This window comes from Patiria miniata, unplaced genomic scaffold (assembly GCF_015706575.1).
Source record: "Patiria miniata isolate m_02_andy unplaced genomic scaffold, ASM1570657v1 HiC_scaffold_2, whole genome shotgun sequence".
Lineage (NCBI taxonomy): Eukaryota > Metazoa > Echinodermata > Asteroidea > Valvatida > Asterinidae > Patiria > Patiria miniata.
The window spans coordinates 1481754-1497277 of record NW_024037058.1 but is presented as its reverse complement, the minus strand read 5'-3'; the positions used below and the strand labels follow the sequence as shown (position 1 = coordinate 1497277).

Below are 15524 nucleotides of genomic sequence, written 5' to 3'. Positions count from 1 at the left end.
TAGGGCTCCGTGGACAACGGTGATATCGGACTACCCCCCCTTTTTTTCGAATTTGCAGCACTGTCCTGGTCAATTGGTGTTCAAGATTTTTGGAAAATGTGGCAGGTTAATCAAAAGTGTGTGGTGATATATACCCCCATTCCCCCTGGATTTTCTCCCCTGAGACTACCGGGGTGTGAGTGACCACTGATACAAATAGCTGAAAACACCTGAAAAAGGTAAAAAAAAAAAAAAAAGTGAGCTTTGAAGCACTAAAATCATCTTTAAAGCTGAGATTTCAAACCCCTGGGACTAACTTATGTGTACTGTGAAGGGTTTGGCCCAGTACAGAGTTAGTTATGTATCTGTGTGAACTAATGAAGACAAGGCTATATAGACATGTAGTTATGTTCCAAATATTTGACATCACTTTTGGAGGCCTTGAATAACGACGTGTCTAAAATCTTGGGGTTTTTTGGACTGGTTCACTATGTTGTTGGGAGTAAATTTTTTTCAGAAAATGCACAACAAATCAGGCATTTTAAATAATTATTTAAAGTATATTTAATATAAACCCTCCAGATTGTAAGACTATTTTATTTATTTTTTTACACGCAACAGAAACTTCACTATTATGACCATGGTGACTGAATCCCAATTTTAAGCTTCAATAAAAACACCAAATTACAAAACAAAACAACTATTTCAAATTCAAGAATTCTTTTAACAAACAAAATGAAAAAATAAGCTAATCATGCCATTACATCAAAACAGCTTGTGAAGAATTAAAAAAAAATCAGTTGGAAAATTAAATCTTGTAAATTTAATTGAATAATCTAAGAATACAAGGTGTCCCTCCAAACAGCTCTTTGCAAGTTCTAATGCAAACTTTAATTTGTCTAAAATCCATCATTTGTTAGTAAAAATACAATTACAAAAATATGTTGTACATGTATGTTTCTTATTTGTGACCCGCTCCACAAAAATGAGTCTGTTGTGGCAAAACTGACATTTTGAGTTAACTACATTAATAAAATGGGAATGAAATAAGCTTTCATTTGGTATATCATGGGCCTCTCTAGGGCGTTTGGTTGCACTCTTGTGCCTTTTTTAATTCTGTCAAGTTTTTGCAAAGCAAGAAATGTCTCAATGAAGAAAAAAGGGTTTAAAAATTACAAATACACTGTAACTAACCAAGAAAAGCACCAAAAATCATGAATTTGTTAGTCTTTTTCTTACAATATTTAAATTTCTGTGTAAGATATCTGAACTAAAACTATCAAACAACCAAAATAAAACAAAAACAAAAAATCAAAATTTTGAGAAAAATTTTCACTGTTTCCATTTAAAAGTGGTGAAAGCTGGAATTCAAGCTATGCGACATCAGACTCATTTTTGCAGAGCGGGTCACATTTTAGTTTGCCAAAAAATAGTTAGGTAACAAATATTCTCATCCACCAAATGTTTACAAAAATATACAAATATTAACAGCTTATTTAAATGGCATAAAACAGAATTCTAGTCTAGATTTTAACACTCCTTTTTTTTTTCTGGCTGAGATCAACAAATATTGTTGTCAATCTTTATTGTTCAACACAAATCAAAACCTAGTCTCCTTGAATTGTTTTTATTTCCTGAAGTGAAAGCTTCATTTAATGAATTATGTGCACGGGTGCATTTGTGCAATGAACCATCCGCAAATGCTGCAGGATCTTCCAAAAGACCACAATATAACAAAGTTAGACTGCATATAAACAGTGCCCAAAAAATGTAAAACATTTTGAAATGTTTTATGAAGACGCTTTCAGTTACATGTATGCTTCCTGAGGCAACACATACCAGTGTATTTCAGCATTGCAGAATAATATACAAAAGTAGAATATGGCTGTGCAGAGAAAGTGAATTATAAGTATTCATAAAAGGCACTATTGTAATAATTATATTGATTTGAGATGTCAGCTGCCACATAGATGTTTCAGCGGTTGACTCAATGGTAATACTAGGTTCACACATCCCCATTTTTTAAGCCGAACCGCCGCGAATAACAATTCTTGAGTAAATCAGGGAATAGTTCTTGGCTGCCTCAGGAATGATTCTGTTAGTTCAGTGAAAGATCGGAAAGCGCCCCAACAATTTTTGACATGTTCAAAATTGTCAGAATTTGAATTCTTGGTTTCTTCTTGTATTCATAACTAATTCTAGATATTCTTACAGCATTGATTCTTACAAGTTTTCTACAGTTATTCTTGGTGGTAACAGTCCAGAATAATGCCGAATCATTACGAATGTACCAAGAATAGACGAATAGTATAAGAATAACTACCAAAACACTAAGATTTTGTTAAGAATAAATAAGAATGAATCACAAATAATGCTGAGTTATCCAGTTTTTCCGAAGATTTTATTAAAAATAGCAAGAATCAAGCACAATTTAATATGAATTGATCCAGAATAGTCCCTGAATGATGTGAAGATCTACGCTGTTTGGCAAACTGGAACTGATTGACGATGATCGCTTGTCTAGTCAGGTTGTCGGGATTGGTTTAAATAACGGGATCGCCTGGATTAGGCCTCATTCTGGATGATTCCCGCATGTTCTGATCAATTTGTAATGAAATTAGTATAATTCTGGGTCATTCTGGATGATTCTGGAATAATTCATATCAGTGTTGTATTCAAGTACTTTTTTGCCGAGTACCAAGTACTGTCGAGTACACTGTACTTAGGTTGCCGAGTACGAGTACGAATACTTGTACCTCCGATTACAAGTACAGGTCTCCGAGTACGAGTACTTGGACTTCCGAGTACGAGTACAAGTATTTGTACTTCCGAGCATGAGTATGGGTACTTCTTTTTCCTAATACGGCCATACAGCAAATGGTTCATGGTGTATTATTGGCCCAGGCCAGTCAGACCAATAAACAGACCTCACGGCTGGCTGTTAAATGTGTTTGTCCAGACGTGCACAGAGGAAAATCAGGAAACTTTGATTTCTCCACAAGCCAATCAACCATTTCAAACTGAAAGTATCGATAAAATAAGGTACTGCTATTCGAATATTTCGATATGTCGAGTACGAGTATTTTGCTGCCCGAGTATGAGTACTGTACATCATTTCAATTACGAGTACTTTGACAAAAAAGTACTCAAGTACGAGTACCGAGTACGAGTACTACAGCACTGATTCATATATTATTCTTGACAAAATCGCTACAATTGGGTTTTATTCTGTACTAATCGCAATGATTTGGCTTCCAATTCCCACCTAGCTTTTGATTATTTCTGTTTCATTCTTAAGTTCTTCTTACAAACAACGAATGGGGGGTAATTTCTCCCGATCCCATCAAGAATTTTTATTCGGGATAGATCGAGTATTAATTCAGGAATGTGTGAACCTAGCATTATGTAGAAATGCATGTCAGCATGGGCGTCGCGAGGGGGGGGGCAAGGGGGGGCACTTGCCCCCCCCCCCCCCTGGAAAAGCAAAAAAAAACAAACAAACAAAAAGGAAGAAAAAAAAAAGAAAAAAAAGAAAAGAAAAAGAGGCGCGAAGACAAAGTGGTGTAAATTTAATGAGTTGGGGGGAGGGGCAAAATGTCCCTGCCCCCTCTAAAACTGATAAATCGAGAATGTGTTGAGAAATACAAGCATTTTTTGGCAAAAAAAAAAATTTGCCCCCCTCTAGAAAAAATCCTGGCGACGCCCATGCATGTCAGTGCAAAAGAATGTATAGCTGCATGAACCGTTCTTGGAGATGCCGGGCTGCTTGGAAAACGGCTGCCTATTTCAAAGAATTTCTTGTAAACGATGTTCTACTCTGTGAGCAGTGAACAGTATGAAAGAATGCTTCGTGTTGATATGACTGGGCCAACACTCTGACCTAGTCTAGCTGTGTTTAGAAGTTAGCTTGGGACAAAAGTCTGCATTGTGGCTGCTGAGAATGCCTGTACTGGATCTGGCTCTATTATAAGGTAATACATTTTGTAATAAACTCTGTTTGCATTCCTTTGCACAGTCAGCCCTTATTAGCTAATCAGTGTCAGTCAGCTCTTAACCAAATGGTTTGATGATGCTTACGCAATGGGCCTACCAGAGACACTGGCTGAAGTATCCAATTCATTAATGAGTGGATGGGTAATTAGCGTCATCTATCCTCCTCCTTATCAGTGCAAGACATTTAAACTCTAGGTGATCAATCCCATGGTGAAACAGACGAGGCTCACTTAATAGTATATATGAGGCAAGTTCAAGTTTCAGTTTAAAAACTGTTTATACTTATCAAACAGTTAAAACGGTACAGCATTAGTAGTCATTTTATATATTAATGACTGGCAGCTGTTTTGCCAAGAAGGTATACAAAATAAAGGGCCACTCCTGGCTGATCAAGCGGATCTCCGATCACCCTTTGTTTCTGTACAATTTTTTCTTTTTTTTCACTCTTGTTTCCCCTCCATACAATAATTTTCTTCAACCTTTGATCGTGAGGTGTTCATATTAGTTATTACTGTGACATCAAGATGACAACATCGGGTATCAAGTTACATATGATTTTAGTTCATTCAAGATCATCTTTCAATTAAAACCTGTGAAAAAAAGTTCACGCTGTGTTCTGTTTACACTCTGTAATCTGATATACCATTCCTTGTTGGGTAAAAGAAGTACCATGACCTTTACTTCTGGGGTTACCAGGTCAAAGTTAGGTGAGTAAACATCTTGGACATTTGCATTGCATGGGTATGGATGACAAACTTTTTTTTTTTTTACTTTTAGTAACCACACACATGGCAGAAGAAATCCAGAGTATGCAACTGTAATGTTATGGAGCCTAAATCTCCTGAATCCTCCTATTTTAATACACTTATGCACATGCCTCAAGAGTGTCACTTGCACCTGAAATGTCAATATGCCACAGGTGACATCAGAGAGATCCCCAGAAACAATTTTGATGACTTATCTTTAGGGATTTCTGACTGCCCTCCAAGTTAGCATTCTCTTTTCCTGACTCCTCCTGATTCGCTTTCTGTCCCCGTGTAACTGTGGTCTTCCGTTTCGGATCATAGAACAGAGACACCCCTTGCATGGATTCAGACAGACTTTGCTCATCATCTGAAACTGAATGTGAATCTTGACCTTCACGGTGCATGTCATCTTTCTTGTTCTCATCAACGGCTTTCTCTGTACCATCAAGTTGACCTGCCTCATCTGTATGGCTTCTTTCCTCATCAGTTGGTCTGTCCTTGCCCTGATTCAAATTGTCAGCTTGACCTTTGTCCTTGGCTTGATATTCATACTTCTCAGTGTCTTCTGTCTTGTCTTTGTCATCATCACTTACATCTTTTGTAGACCCTTCATATCCTCTAGGGAAGAAGCGGTAGTCTCGAGGTGACTGGCTCTTGGACGGTGGGGGATGATGAAAATATTTGGGCCGTACAGGTATTTTGGGTGGTTCCCTCCATACCCTTGGGTCAGCCATGTACTGGTGTTTACGTGAGCCAAGCAGGTAATTAAGGTATCGATCACATTCTTCTTGAGTATGAAAACCTGCAAAGTAATTGAAAGGATGAGATGTAACCATACAAATTAAATACATGTAAAGCTTTGACTGATCACATGTATATTGGTAATGTGGTACGATAAATAATTTCTGTTGGCACAAGGCACAAGCCACTCCCCTCAAGGACAAACTGCAGGATGTATTGTCTGTGGTTTGCAACTGATGCATAAACTATTCGATGTTGACAACAGGAATGAAAAAAATTGGTATTTAATTAACCTCTACAAGAAGAATGCAATTATATATGAAGCATTCTGGATAAATGATTGGCTAATTGAAAGATAATGCAGTCAATATCAGATAGAAAGTCAATATTACAAAATGTAGTTAACATGTAAGGGCCAAAATATACCATGTTGCCTTTATTTTGTAACCTCTTAAAAATGTAAATAGCCCCCTTCCAAAACAAAAAACAAACAAGTATCAAGTGGTACAATCCACGGCGGCCAGGTAATGTGTGAAGACGGCTTACGGCACCATCCGTGCATGCACCCGTACCAATACCGTGAGAGTACAGAAAACAAATGATCTAATATGCAAAAATATTCAAATTAGGCGCATGTGCATCAGTGTTTGCAAAACCGGTCTTCGAATGCAAAGCTGTAACACTCGAGCTGCATGAATACAATATATGGCCGAGTAAAGTGTTCACCAACCAACCAACCAGTGGCGTAAATCTGTGCCTGCAAGTGGGGGGGGGGGATGTTTCTCAACTTTTTCGTCCGATTGAATACCTTTCAGTTGTTAGGACGTTCAGAAAATACCTCAAAATACGCATTTATTTTTCTCATCACAAACAAGTGGGGGGGGGGGGTGATTTAATATCCCATCCCCCGGTCAAAAAGTGGGGGATATATACCCCCCCCCCCCTGGGATTTACGCCCCTGCAACCAACCCACCCACCAACCAACATTAGCAGCTAAAGCCCGCAGCGTGTTTCACATCCGCGGTGGGAAAAAAAGAAAAACAAATCTAGAAACATTTCTGGCTTTCTGCCGTTCTGGAAATGTCTGTGCGCTATAAAACTTTTGAATGCCTGGTTGACCTGAGGTTAACACTTTGGGAATTTCAATTTGGATACTGTGTAGCTTGCCATGTGTACTTGTACTTCTATGATGTGATGGAGTATTGGCCAAGAAGATCTTTTGGCTCCTTACATTTATGAGGAACAATAATCCATCCTGACATTAGTTACATCCTAATCACTGTTTAACTTTCTTACCAATATCTACTTGGTGTTGTAATAACTGCTTATAGCGCCTCTCCTGTAATGCCTTCATGTTGGTCATACTGTATACTGCTGCAGTGTGCCACAAATAGGTCTTCTGGCCTTTACTCAAGTCGGGGTGCTGCAAACGGTAACTTTCACTGAAACTTATAGGAACACTCCTAGATCGCTTCAGTGGGGAACGGAAGACAGAGTAGGGTCGGAGATACTCAAAATGGCCTGGCTTGTCTGGAGATACTCGGCAAGAAATATGACAGGAATAGGTTCCAGTGCTGGGGCGTTTCCCTGGATGGGGAAAAAAGAGTAATATTCAATTAGCAAGCAAAAAAATCATAGTAAAGAAAATACACTTGTCTAATAACTGATGAGCAGCAACAGAGAAGCAGCACGCAATGGAATCTTTTTTTACTTCCTTTTTTACTAAAAATAGTTTTTGAAATTTACTGACAATCTATATCTGAAGATCGATGAACAGGCAAGATGTTTTACCGTCCACTGCAAAGTTTGTCTTCATTGTGACTGATACACCTCCTTATTGGAAAGTGAAAGCCCCGAGTTTATAATCGACTTTTGTTGAAGTGGATATCAATCAATCAATCCATCTGAATGCCATGTCAGATTCTAGTGTTGGGGACGACCAGACCCTTTTCTCAGTTCACACATCTCTTAATGACATCTAGCATATTAACACCGGTAGCTCATGTCATCCAGGTCGGAAGTGTGCAACGCTGTCGTCCCCATGCTCACTTTCCTGCGATTTTTCCCATCAAGGCCAGGTGTTCCACTTGACATTTTCTTTGCACATAACCCAAAAAGCACACTTGCTGTGTCTCCATAAGCTTCCGGGTTGTCTCGGCACGTTCCAAATTGTCTCATTTCAGACTTTCTCCACCAACAAAATTTGCAGCGTTTTTCTCAAAAACCACATTTCAGCAATCTCCAGTCATGCTTGCATCACTCTACTGACAGTCAACGCTTTGTATCCATAGAGCAGCACTGACCCTATGTAGCATTTAAGCAGCCGCAGTTGTGTTGTCATCATAACATTCCGTCATGCCAGAGCATTTTCCATTCTCCTGTAGGCTATCTTTGCTATCCCAATCCATTCCATGTTACCAGGCTGCCCAGGTACAGAAACTTCACTACCTGATATGGCGCATAATTTCAGTGTACAATGAAAAAAGATCCAGATCCTTTGGCACATGCACGTGTACACGCTTGGATTGAAGCTAGATCAGTTAACGCTTACGAGCAGCAACGACAACACAGAATTTTTAACACCGGCAATTGTCAAGTTTTGTTGTATAGTCAAAGTTCGTCGCAGAGCTGACATACCAGCGAATCGACCATTTTGGCACTTTTGAGATTTTGTTATTTTTGTGGTTTTTAAAGGTTGCTCTCTCAAGTATTTACATGTATGCCAAAATTCTTAATTCTTGCCTGGATTTTGAGATTCGGAGCCCCGCCTGTAGCGAATCAATCATAATAACAAATCCGTAATTTGACATAGTGACGAATACGGAATTTCGCTGGTAACCAGCTAATGTAAGGTGTGCATTCAAAGTACTGTTACGAACCCAGAATGCTTGATTATGGAAATCTAGCGCCCTCTGGATCACTCTGTCCATGAAGTACACAATCTTATTGTTGTCTTTTGTTGTTCCCTTATTTTACCTAATTATCGTAAATTGCCAACTTGCACTTTTATTCCCAGGGTCTCTTACCAAGCACAGCGCATGATGCAATACCACGCGCGCTACTGTATGCATTATTCATGTAGCGATGTACATGTGCGCGACTGACCACACCTCCCTTCGCCCCAGCGAGCTAAGTTCCTTTCCCCATTGCATGCGTGCTTTGGCGTTCTCCGAGAGACTGCTCAGCGGCACGGAGCGTTTCTCTCCCCGTGTGTTACCCATGAACACTAACTGGAGTTCTCGGTCCAGTTTTCCAGTCCCGTACTTAGCTCGAGGGAATGGAATGTTACCCTTGCGTGGTCGCGTAGCTGGGCGTGGTAAGACATCCTGCGGTGTCAATAACCTGTGACACAGTAACCTTTTAGCTTGTCACTCACTCCATCAAGGTTGCTCAAGATGTTGTGTTAACACTTTTGCACTCTGGTCTAACTATTTGCACACATCTCTCTCTGTATTTGCACACTTCTCTCTCCATGTTTACCCTTATGTAAATGCACACGTTTCTAGTCTCTTGCACTAGGCACTCTTAGTAAATCATGTGACTAGTCATGTGACCCTTAGACATGGAAGATTACTATTGGTTAATTCCTAAATCAGTGCTCATGCATTATTTAATCCCGAGACTTCTACTGCCTATAAATACCGGAGGTTTTCCTCACTTTCGGCAGTGCGGCGAACCACGAAACCAATGTAGAGCGAACGAACCTAAACCCAACGTTGTGCGGCAAACTTATATGTTGTGCGGTAACTAGTATGATGTGCAACGAACTCGACTCTGACAGACCGATTGTTGTGCGACTCTTGTCACTACGAAGCATCGGCCTCCCTTGGTGGTTGAGGCGCGGTGAAGTAATAGTGCAATCACTAGTACTAGTGTTATTATGAAGCATCCTTCTCCTAGATCCCTCGCGGAGTGTGTAGAAGCTGGTGAAATAGTAATACACTAGTCCCAATGGTGCTGTGCGGTTTCGAATGGCCATTGGACTGCTAGTCTTAGCTTGAACATGTTGTGCGGTTGTCTGGTGTTCTAGCCCAGCCAGAGCTAGTTCATCCCCGTCACCACAGCGGACCGCTCCCGCTGTGGCCAGCCGGCTCCCCGTAGCCATTCCCCCGTAGTTCAGCTATGCTAGCCCGGTCTTGTCATAAACACTATCCTTGGCGCATAGTGCCTCGATTGACCTTGGATACCCAATACGCCACATGCACACTTTGGTTCGAACTGTAGTGTGGCCTGGTACACTTGCTGGCCCCGTCCAGTTGCCGTTGCCTCCCCGGTCACCGTAGCGGACCGCTCCCGCTTCGGTCTGACCGTCGATAACCCGTACCGTGCCGGTGCCCACTCAGTTCATATTGGTTGACATGGTTTTGCCATAGTACATAGTACATGTATAGACTTTGTAGACGCCAACCTGTTATCTCTATAACGCTACCAAAGACTACAAAAAGAGAAACCTATAGGTTGATGAAATCTAACAAAGTTATGTAAAGTGAAGAGATGAATAAATCAGTGTATTGACATGTGTGACTGTCACCCCAAAGCTCTGTTTCCCTCCAACTTATTGAATTATTGTTGACTCTAATAAATGTTTCATGAACTGCTATTAGGGAACGCAACAGTACCAACAAATGCTATTCGTCAGTTTGTTGGATCGTGTGTGCTGTATACAGTGCACGCGCGATCTGACAAACTGACGAATAGCATACAAACAGTGTGAAGAGCAACCGGCTATTAGAGATTTTGTAATTTGACAAACTGACGAATATGTTTACCTTCAAATAAAAACATATTGCACATCTTCTCTGATTAAATAAGTAACCTGATGGATACTACGTTCCTATTTTATTTCGATTATACACCAAAAGGGTTATTATCAAAACATTAAGGGTGAAATACGACGCCCCAAAAAATGTCCAACTTCAAATGCGCATTACTCGAAACAGGGTTTTCGCTTATTCGTCAGTATGTCAGCTCTGCTACGAGTTGTTCTACGTCTCAAACAGTAATTATAAGAAACAAACATTGCTCCCCTTGCCTGAAGGAGTTGTCTTGCACAGCACAGGTGTACGTTTCCACTTTTGCTAAATATGTTTTTTGTGGTTTTTCGTATCTGGCAGTCAACACAGTAATATCAAATGTGGTACAAATTCAGAAACAGCTATAACAGATGTATTAGACGAGTGTTATCTCGCGGTTATTTAATTATGTATATTGAATGGCTAAAGGCTCTTACGCCTGAAGGATAGTTCTGTAAAGATTGCTTAATATCAAGTCTTTAAGGTCCAAATTATTGAACGATCGTAATTAAAACACTGGAGTACCTGGTATTATCACAGCAATGAGATTAAATATAATATCAAATGTGGTACAAATATTCAGAAATATCCATAACAACTGCAAAGACGAGTGTTGTCTCTAGGTTAATTCTCAAAATATGCCTAATGAAAGGCTCTTATGCCTAAGGCCGGAAAAAAAAGAAAATATTCTGCTTCCGATTACATGCCTTTCAAAAATAGGTCGGTCGGTCGAAAAAAAAAAAATCTTGGCCAATTTTGTTATGCAGATTGAATGAGGTATTCAATTATATGTGAAGTTTTAGCCGAACTATTTCCATTGCACTACGAAAGCTATACACAAAATGGCCACAAAAAGTGAATAAAATCTACCTTAATTATTGTCAACATATTTACGTTGATAATTCTTAAAAAATAATGGAAAATTCAGGCCGCTCGCATCATACCGGTATGCACAACGCTAGTAGTCAAGACGGGAAGCTGGCCAAAACACCGAAGTGTGTGATGCACTGTGCATGTGTGGTGCGCGGCCAACAGACCTCGTTTTACGGTCGAAAATTTCAGGAAACACGCTGCATGTATCACTCCAAATACGAGTAGTGCGATCTCAAAATGAACTCTTGAACACGGAAAATACATACACAGACAAGATAGATCAAACAATGGGTCGTCATACCCGGTTGCTGCTACATGCACAAATACCAAAATCAGGATGATTTGATTGTTTCTTGTGTAGAATGGTGTTGAAATGATATCAATTTATTTCGTAAAGAAAAAAAATATTGGAAATATGAAAAGAATTGCAACTTCGCAATGCATTGACCGATAATCATGGAACTAGGATGGTTGAATGCACTTTTTTATAAGTTTCCAACTCATGTATGGTTTCTTGAAATCTGCAATGCGATACTACCGTCGAGACAGAGTTAAATACAGTCCACAGGGCAGAAGATTGTTGCCGTGATACTTGAGTGCATGGACCGGTCTGTACCGACTTGCATGGCCTATAAACATACATGTAACGCTGTTGTGCGCGCAAAGTTTTTTGTACTCGGAGTTAAAATAAGAAGTTTCAAACGTCAATCACAATCAAAATGGGAAATAAGTTTGTTACATGATTGAACTATATTTCCAAATTACGAGGAATGCTATAAAAAAATGGGGGGGGGGGGGCTGGTACCATCTTCCAAAATAGGGGGTGTTCTTCACACCGGCCAATATGCAAACTACGCATTCATTATGTTAGGGTTTGGGGGCTTGGTTTTCATATTCCTCGTTCAAATCAAAACTCTCTATACCATTTTGGGAAATGGTTACTGAATGCAATTATCTAAAGTTATAGGGCCAGTTTTGTTTTCATCTTGAGAGGGCACTTTAACTTCCCCAGAGGGGCAATTTGGTAAATCCCCCCCCCCCCCCCCCCCCCCCCCCCGGTTCCGCCGCCCCTGTTGTGCATGAGCCCTACTTATATAATGTGTTGTGTTTTCTGACCTTGATAAGATGAGCCAGAAGATTGGTTACTTTCCTCTCCACTGTCAATTGTAAGTGATGAACTTGAACTGCTGGAGCTGAGTCTACCCTCTTGATGCTGTGGTGCTGTATGGGCTCTCTGATGATGGGCTCTGATGATGGGCTCTGCCTGGTGATGATGCCTGAAATAGTAAAAAAGGTTAACACTAAATACATGTACATGTCATCAATGCAACACTTTTGTCAACAATATTTCAAGGCATGTAGTCTATGGAACATTTGTGTTCTGTCAAAACACCTTTTGGCAACTTGTACAATATACAGTCAGTGTATTTCAAATATGAAAACACAGATCTGTCCCTTTACAATGACAGATTAATGTTTGAAAATAACTTTCGCTTGCCAACATTCTGCTAACTGAAACTCAGTAATTGCAGCAACTCTGTAGTTGAATTAGGTGAGAGAAATATATTTCTTGCTGATGCACATCTTCAAATCAATCAAACAATCCCCTTTGGGGCAAAATTACTTTTTTTTTAAATGTTGAGTTTGTCAATTTCCAAACAAAATCTGAAAAGCACTCCACATGCTTTTTTGGTTGTTTCTCCATTTCAAGCTCTAGCCCAGAAGCATCTGGTTTGGACTAAACATGTCAAATATTTAATACTTGTCCTCATTTTGTATTTTTTTCAAGCTGTGCATGATAAATTGGTACTGTGACAAAGCCATGAGGCTCCTTTTTCTTGACTTGCTGTATTTATGAATGGAGGGAGTGATTGGCAGAGTCCTATCATACCGTACCATATGCCTGGATTGTTTGGGTCTTCTAGACAGAAGGCCTGAACCAGATTGGGATACATCTGATGAGTCTGTTGCTTGGTCAATATCACAGGGACTGTTTTGCAAACTGCTTCCTCTCCTAAACACAATGAAAGCAAACACTGAAATATATCAGGAATTTCATTTTTACACAGGTGGTAAGTGCTGTAGAAGAATTTCATCCCCAATCATGCCAATGAGACAGGTCTACATGTAATGGTTATCAGAAGGTTAATTGTCTCCAAGATTAGAATTTAGATTATCACTTAGTAGGGATGAAGTTCTTCTATAGCACTTTCCACCTGTGTAGAAATGAAATTCCTGATAAATACACAGAAAGGAACAAGACAACAACCGGCAAACAATAATCATTGTGATATACCGGGTACATGCGTGAATATGCCAGAGTTTTTTCATGGATGGAGGGGGGAGGGTGGCAGTCCAGGGTAAGTTCTTGTTTCGATTATACAGCCATATGGTTGCTATGGCAAGGCGGCGGTCGTTGTCAAGGGAAAACTAATCTGATTACGTACTAAGACGCTGTAACAGAGCATCGAAATTCGTGAACCCCCAAGAAATGGCCTTTTGAAAGTTGTGTTTCTCAGAAAATATGCTCGGTATGATTGAAATGTTACTACATTACTGAAGAAGAAATTCTAAACTTCATGTCAGTGAAAAAAAAAAGCCGTCATCGATGCCGAAACATCAATACTGGTTACTGTCAAAGCTGACCTTTAAGTCTGGAAGAAATCGTTCGAAAACTTCCCCAAATGTATGAATTTATCCCAATTTCTAGGGATTTACCGAAGTTGATATTTCAGGAGTAGTTGAACACTTATATCATATAAGTATATTCCGAATTTCAGCTTAATCTGTTGTTGCGGACGCTAGTGATCACTTTGAACCATCTATAAGGAAAATTTTGAAGACGATCAAAACAATTGTTTGCCGACCCAACCATGTGCATTGGTTAGCAAAGCGCCTACGGCTGACTGATTTCAGCCCGGCACACAATGATGACGGGCACATTAGCATACTCATTAGCGTCACTCAGCATGACATGGCGTGGGTCTTGATATCGACCAATGGGAGCCGGCAAAAAGGATTATATTTGTTAATTAACAACTCGTGAAGGAGGCTTTTATGCAATTGTTTACTGCACAGCGTAATGGATAGGAACCACTTTAAATTAAAGACACTTTAAACGTGCATGCATTGCTTGATTGATACAGTCGAGACGGTGTGGATATCATGAAAAATACCAAAAGTTATGAATACAGTTGTCCCTGGGCATATGTATTTCAAAACAATGCTTCTCATTTCAAAACGACGGCACTGATCTTTGTGAAACTTATAGAAAGAAAGTTTGATTGATGGTCCTTCATGCAAGCTGGAGAACATGATATGATGAAATCAGGCTTTGCAACTTTTAAGGAAAATTTACATCAATCTAAATCTACATTTTGTATAGAGAGAATCATTGGAAATTTATAATTTTGTTTTTTGGACTTTTTACCAAAAGATATATTTAAAACTGGCTAAGCACACATTTATTCTCTCATTCAATTAATCACAAAATATGTGTGATGGACTTTCACATATATACATACCATTATCAAATAAATCAATGAAAATGTTTAGAATCCCCATTTTTAATAAAAAAAATGGTTTGTGGCCTTTACTTTAAGTTCACTACATTTTCCTATGAAAGCAGGGTGAGGGAAGGGTTTTGTCAATCCAATTGTTATGAAGGCGGTCAGAGCATACTGACCGGACGTCAAGCTTAAATACCTCTGGTTCTTTTTAGAACCATTCTCTTTAGTTTGAGAAATTTATTCCTGCATGGTGTTTCCACAAACCTTTCATTCATCTCCACCATGCAAAGCCTCAAATCTTACTTAAATTGTTATGAGTTTAAAGGTAAGTTCCAAATTTCAAAAAACCTTTGTTGCTTTTTTTCTGGGAGAAGTTTTAAACAAACACAAACAAACAAACACCCCAACACCCAACAAGTCCAACTTCCAAATTAAAAAAAAAACAGGGGAGAAAAAACTAAGGAGGGAATCCTAAGCATGATCATTCAATTAAATAGTTAGATTTGTTGTTGCTTTCATACTTGCCTTTTACTTCTGGTAGATTCTACTTTCATGTCCATTATCTTGTCGCTATGGCTCTTCAGAAACTTGAATCATCCTTTAATAGAAGGCCATACATTTCAGTTATCAATCATGCCAATGAATTGAAAAGAAACTTTGGCATGCAGTCTTTTTATACAATGAAGGGAATACGATTGTTAAATGAATTGACCTTTGTATCACTATAGTAACAAACAACAACACGGCAATGTCAATACATGTGTTTCCACTCAACACTGTGTAATGGACCCTTTCTTCCATGATTTAATGTACATTAGATGATAGAATGTGCAATAGGGCACAACTTGTGTTTGTGCTAATAGTTTGACCGCAGCATTCAATCTTTAGAT

The 15524-nt window shown here is 39.3% G+C and overlaps 1 protein-coding gene across 1 annotated transcript; it reads right to left on the bottom strand.

Moving 5' to 3' along the window:
* Positions 1–3881: 3881 nt before the first annotated feature.
* On the bottom strand, positions 3882–15256 carry LOC119726979. Its single transcript, XM_038198833.1, has 5 exons — positions 15160–15256; positions 13022–13139; positions 12242–12383; positions 6756–7046; positions 3882–5520 (listed from the first exon to the last, which is right to left on the bottom strand). The coding sequence occupies exons 1-5, from the start codon at positions 15192–15194 to the stop codon at positions 4898–4900; spliced, it is 1209 nt and encodes a 402-aa protein (XP_038054761.1). The 5' UTR covers positions 15195–15256; the 3' UTR covers positions 3882–4897.
* Between the last annotated feature and the right edge of the window lie 268 nt (positions 15257–15524).

Excerpts from the sequence above, each read along its gene's own strand:
- LOC119726979 (XM_038198833.1), bottom strand. The coding sequence starts at position 15,194 with ATGGACATGAAAGTAGAATCTACCAGAAGTAAAAG. Across the intron at positions 13,140-15,159 it reads GAATCTACCAGAAGTAAAAG|GAGAGGAAGCAGTTTGCAAA; the intron begins GCAAGTATGAAA and ends CATTGTGTTTAG. Across the intron at positions 12,384-13,021 it reads CCAAACAATCCAGGCATATG|CCCATCATCAGAGCCCATCA; the intron begins GTACGGTATGAT and ends CACCAGGCAGAG.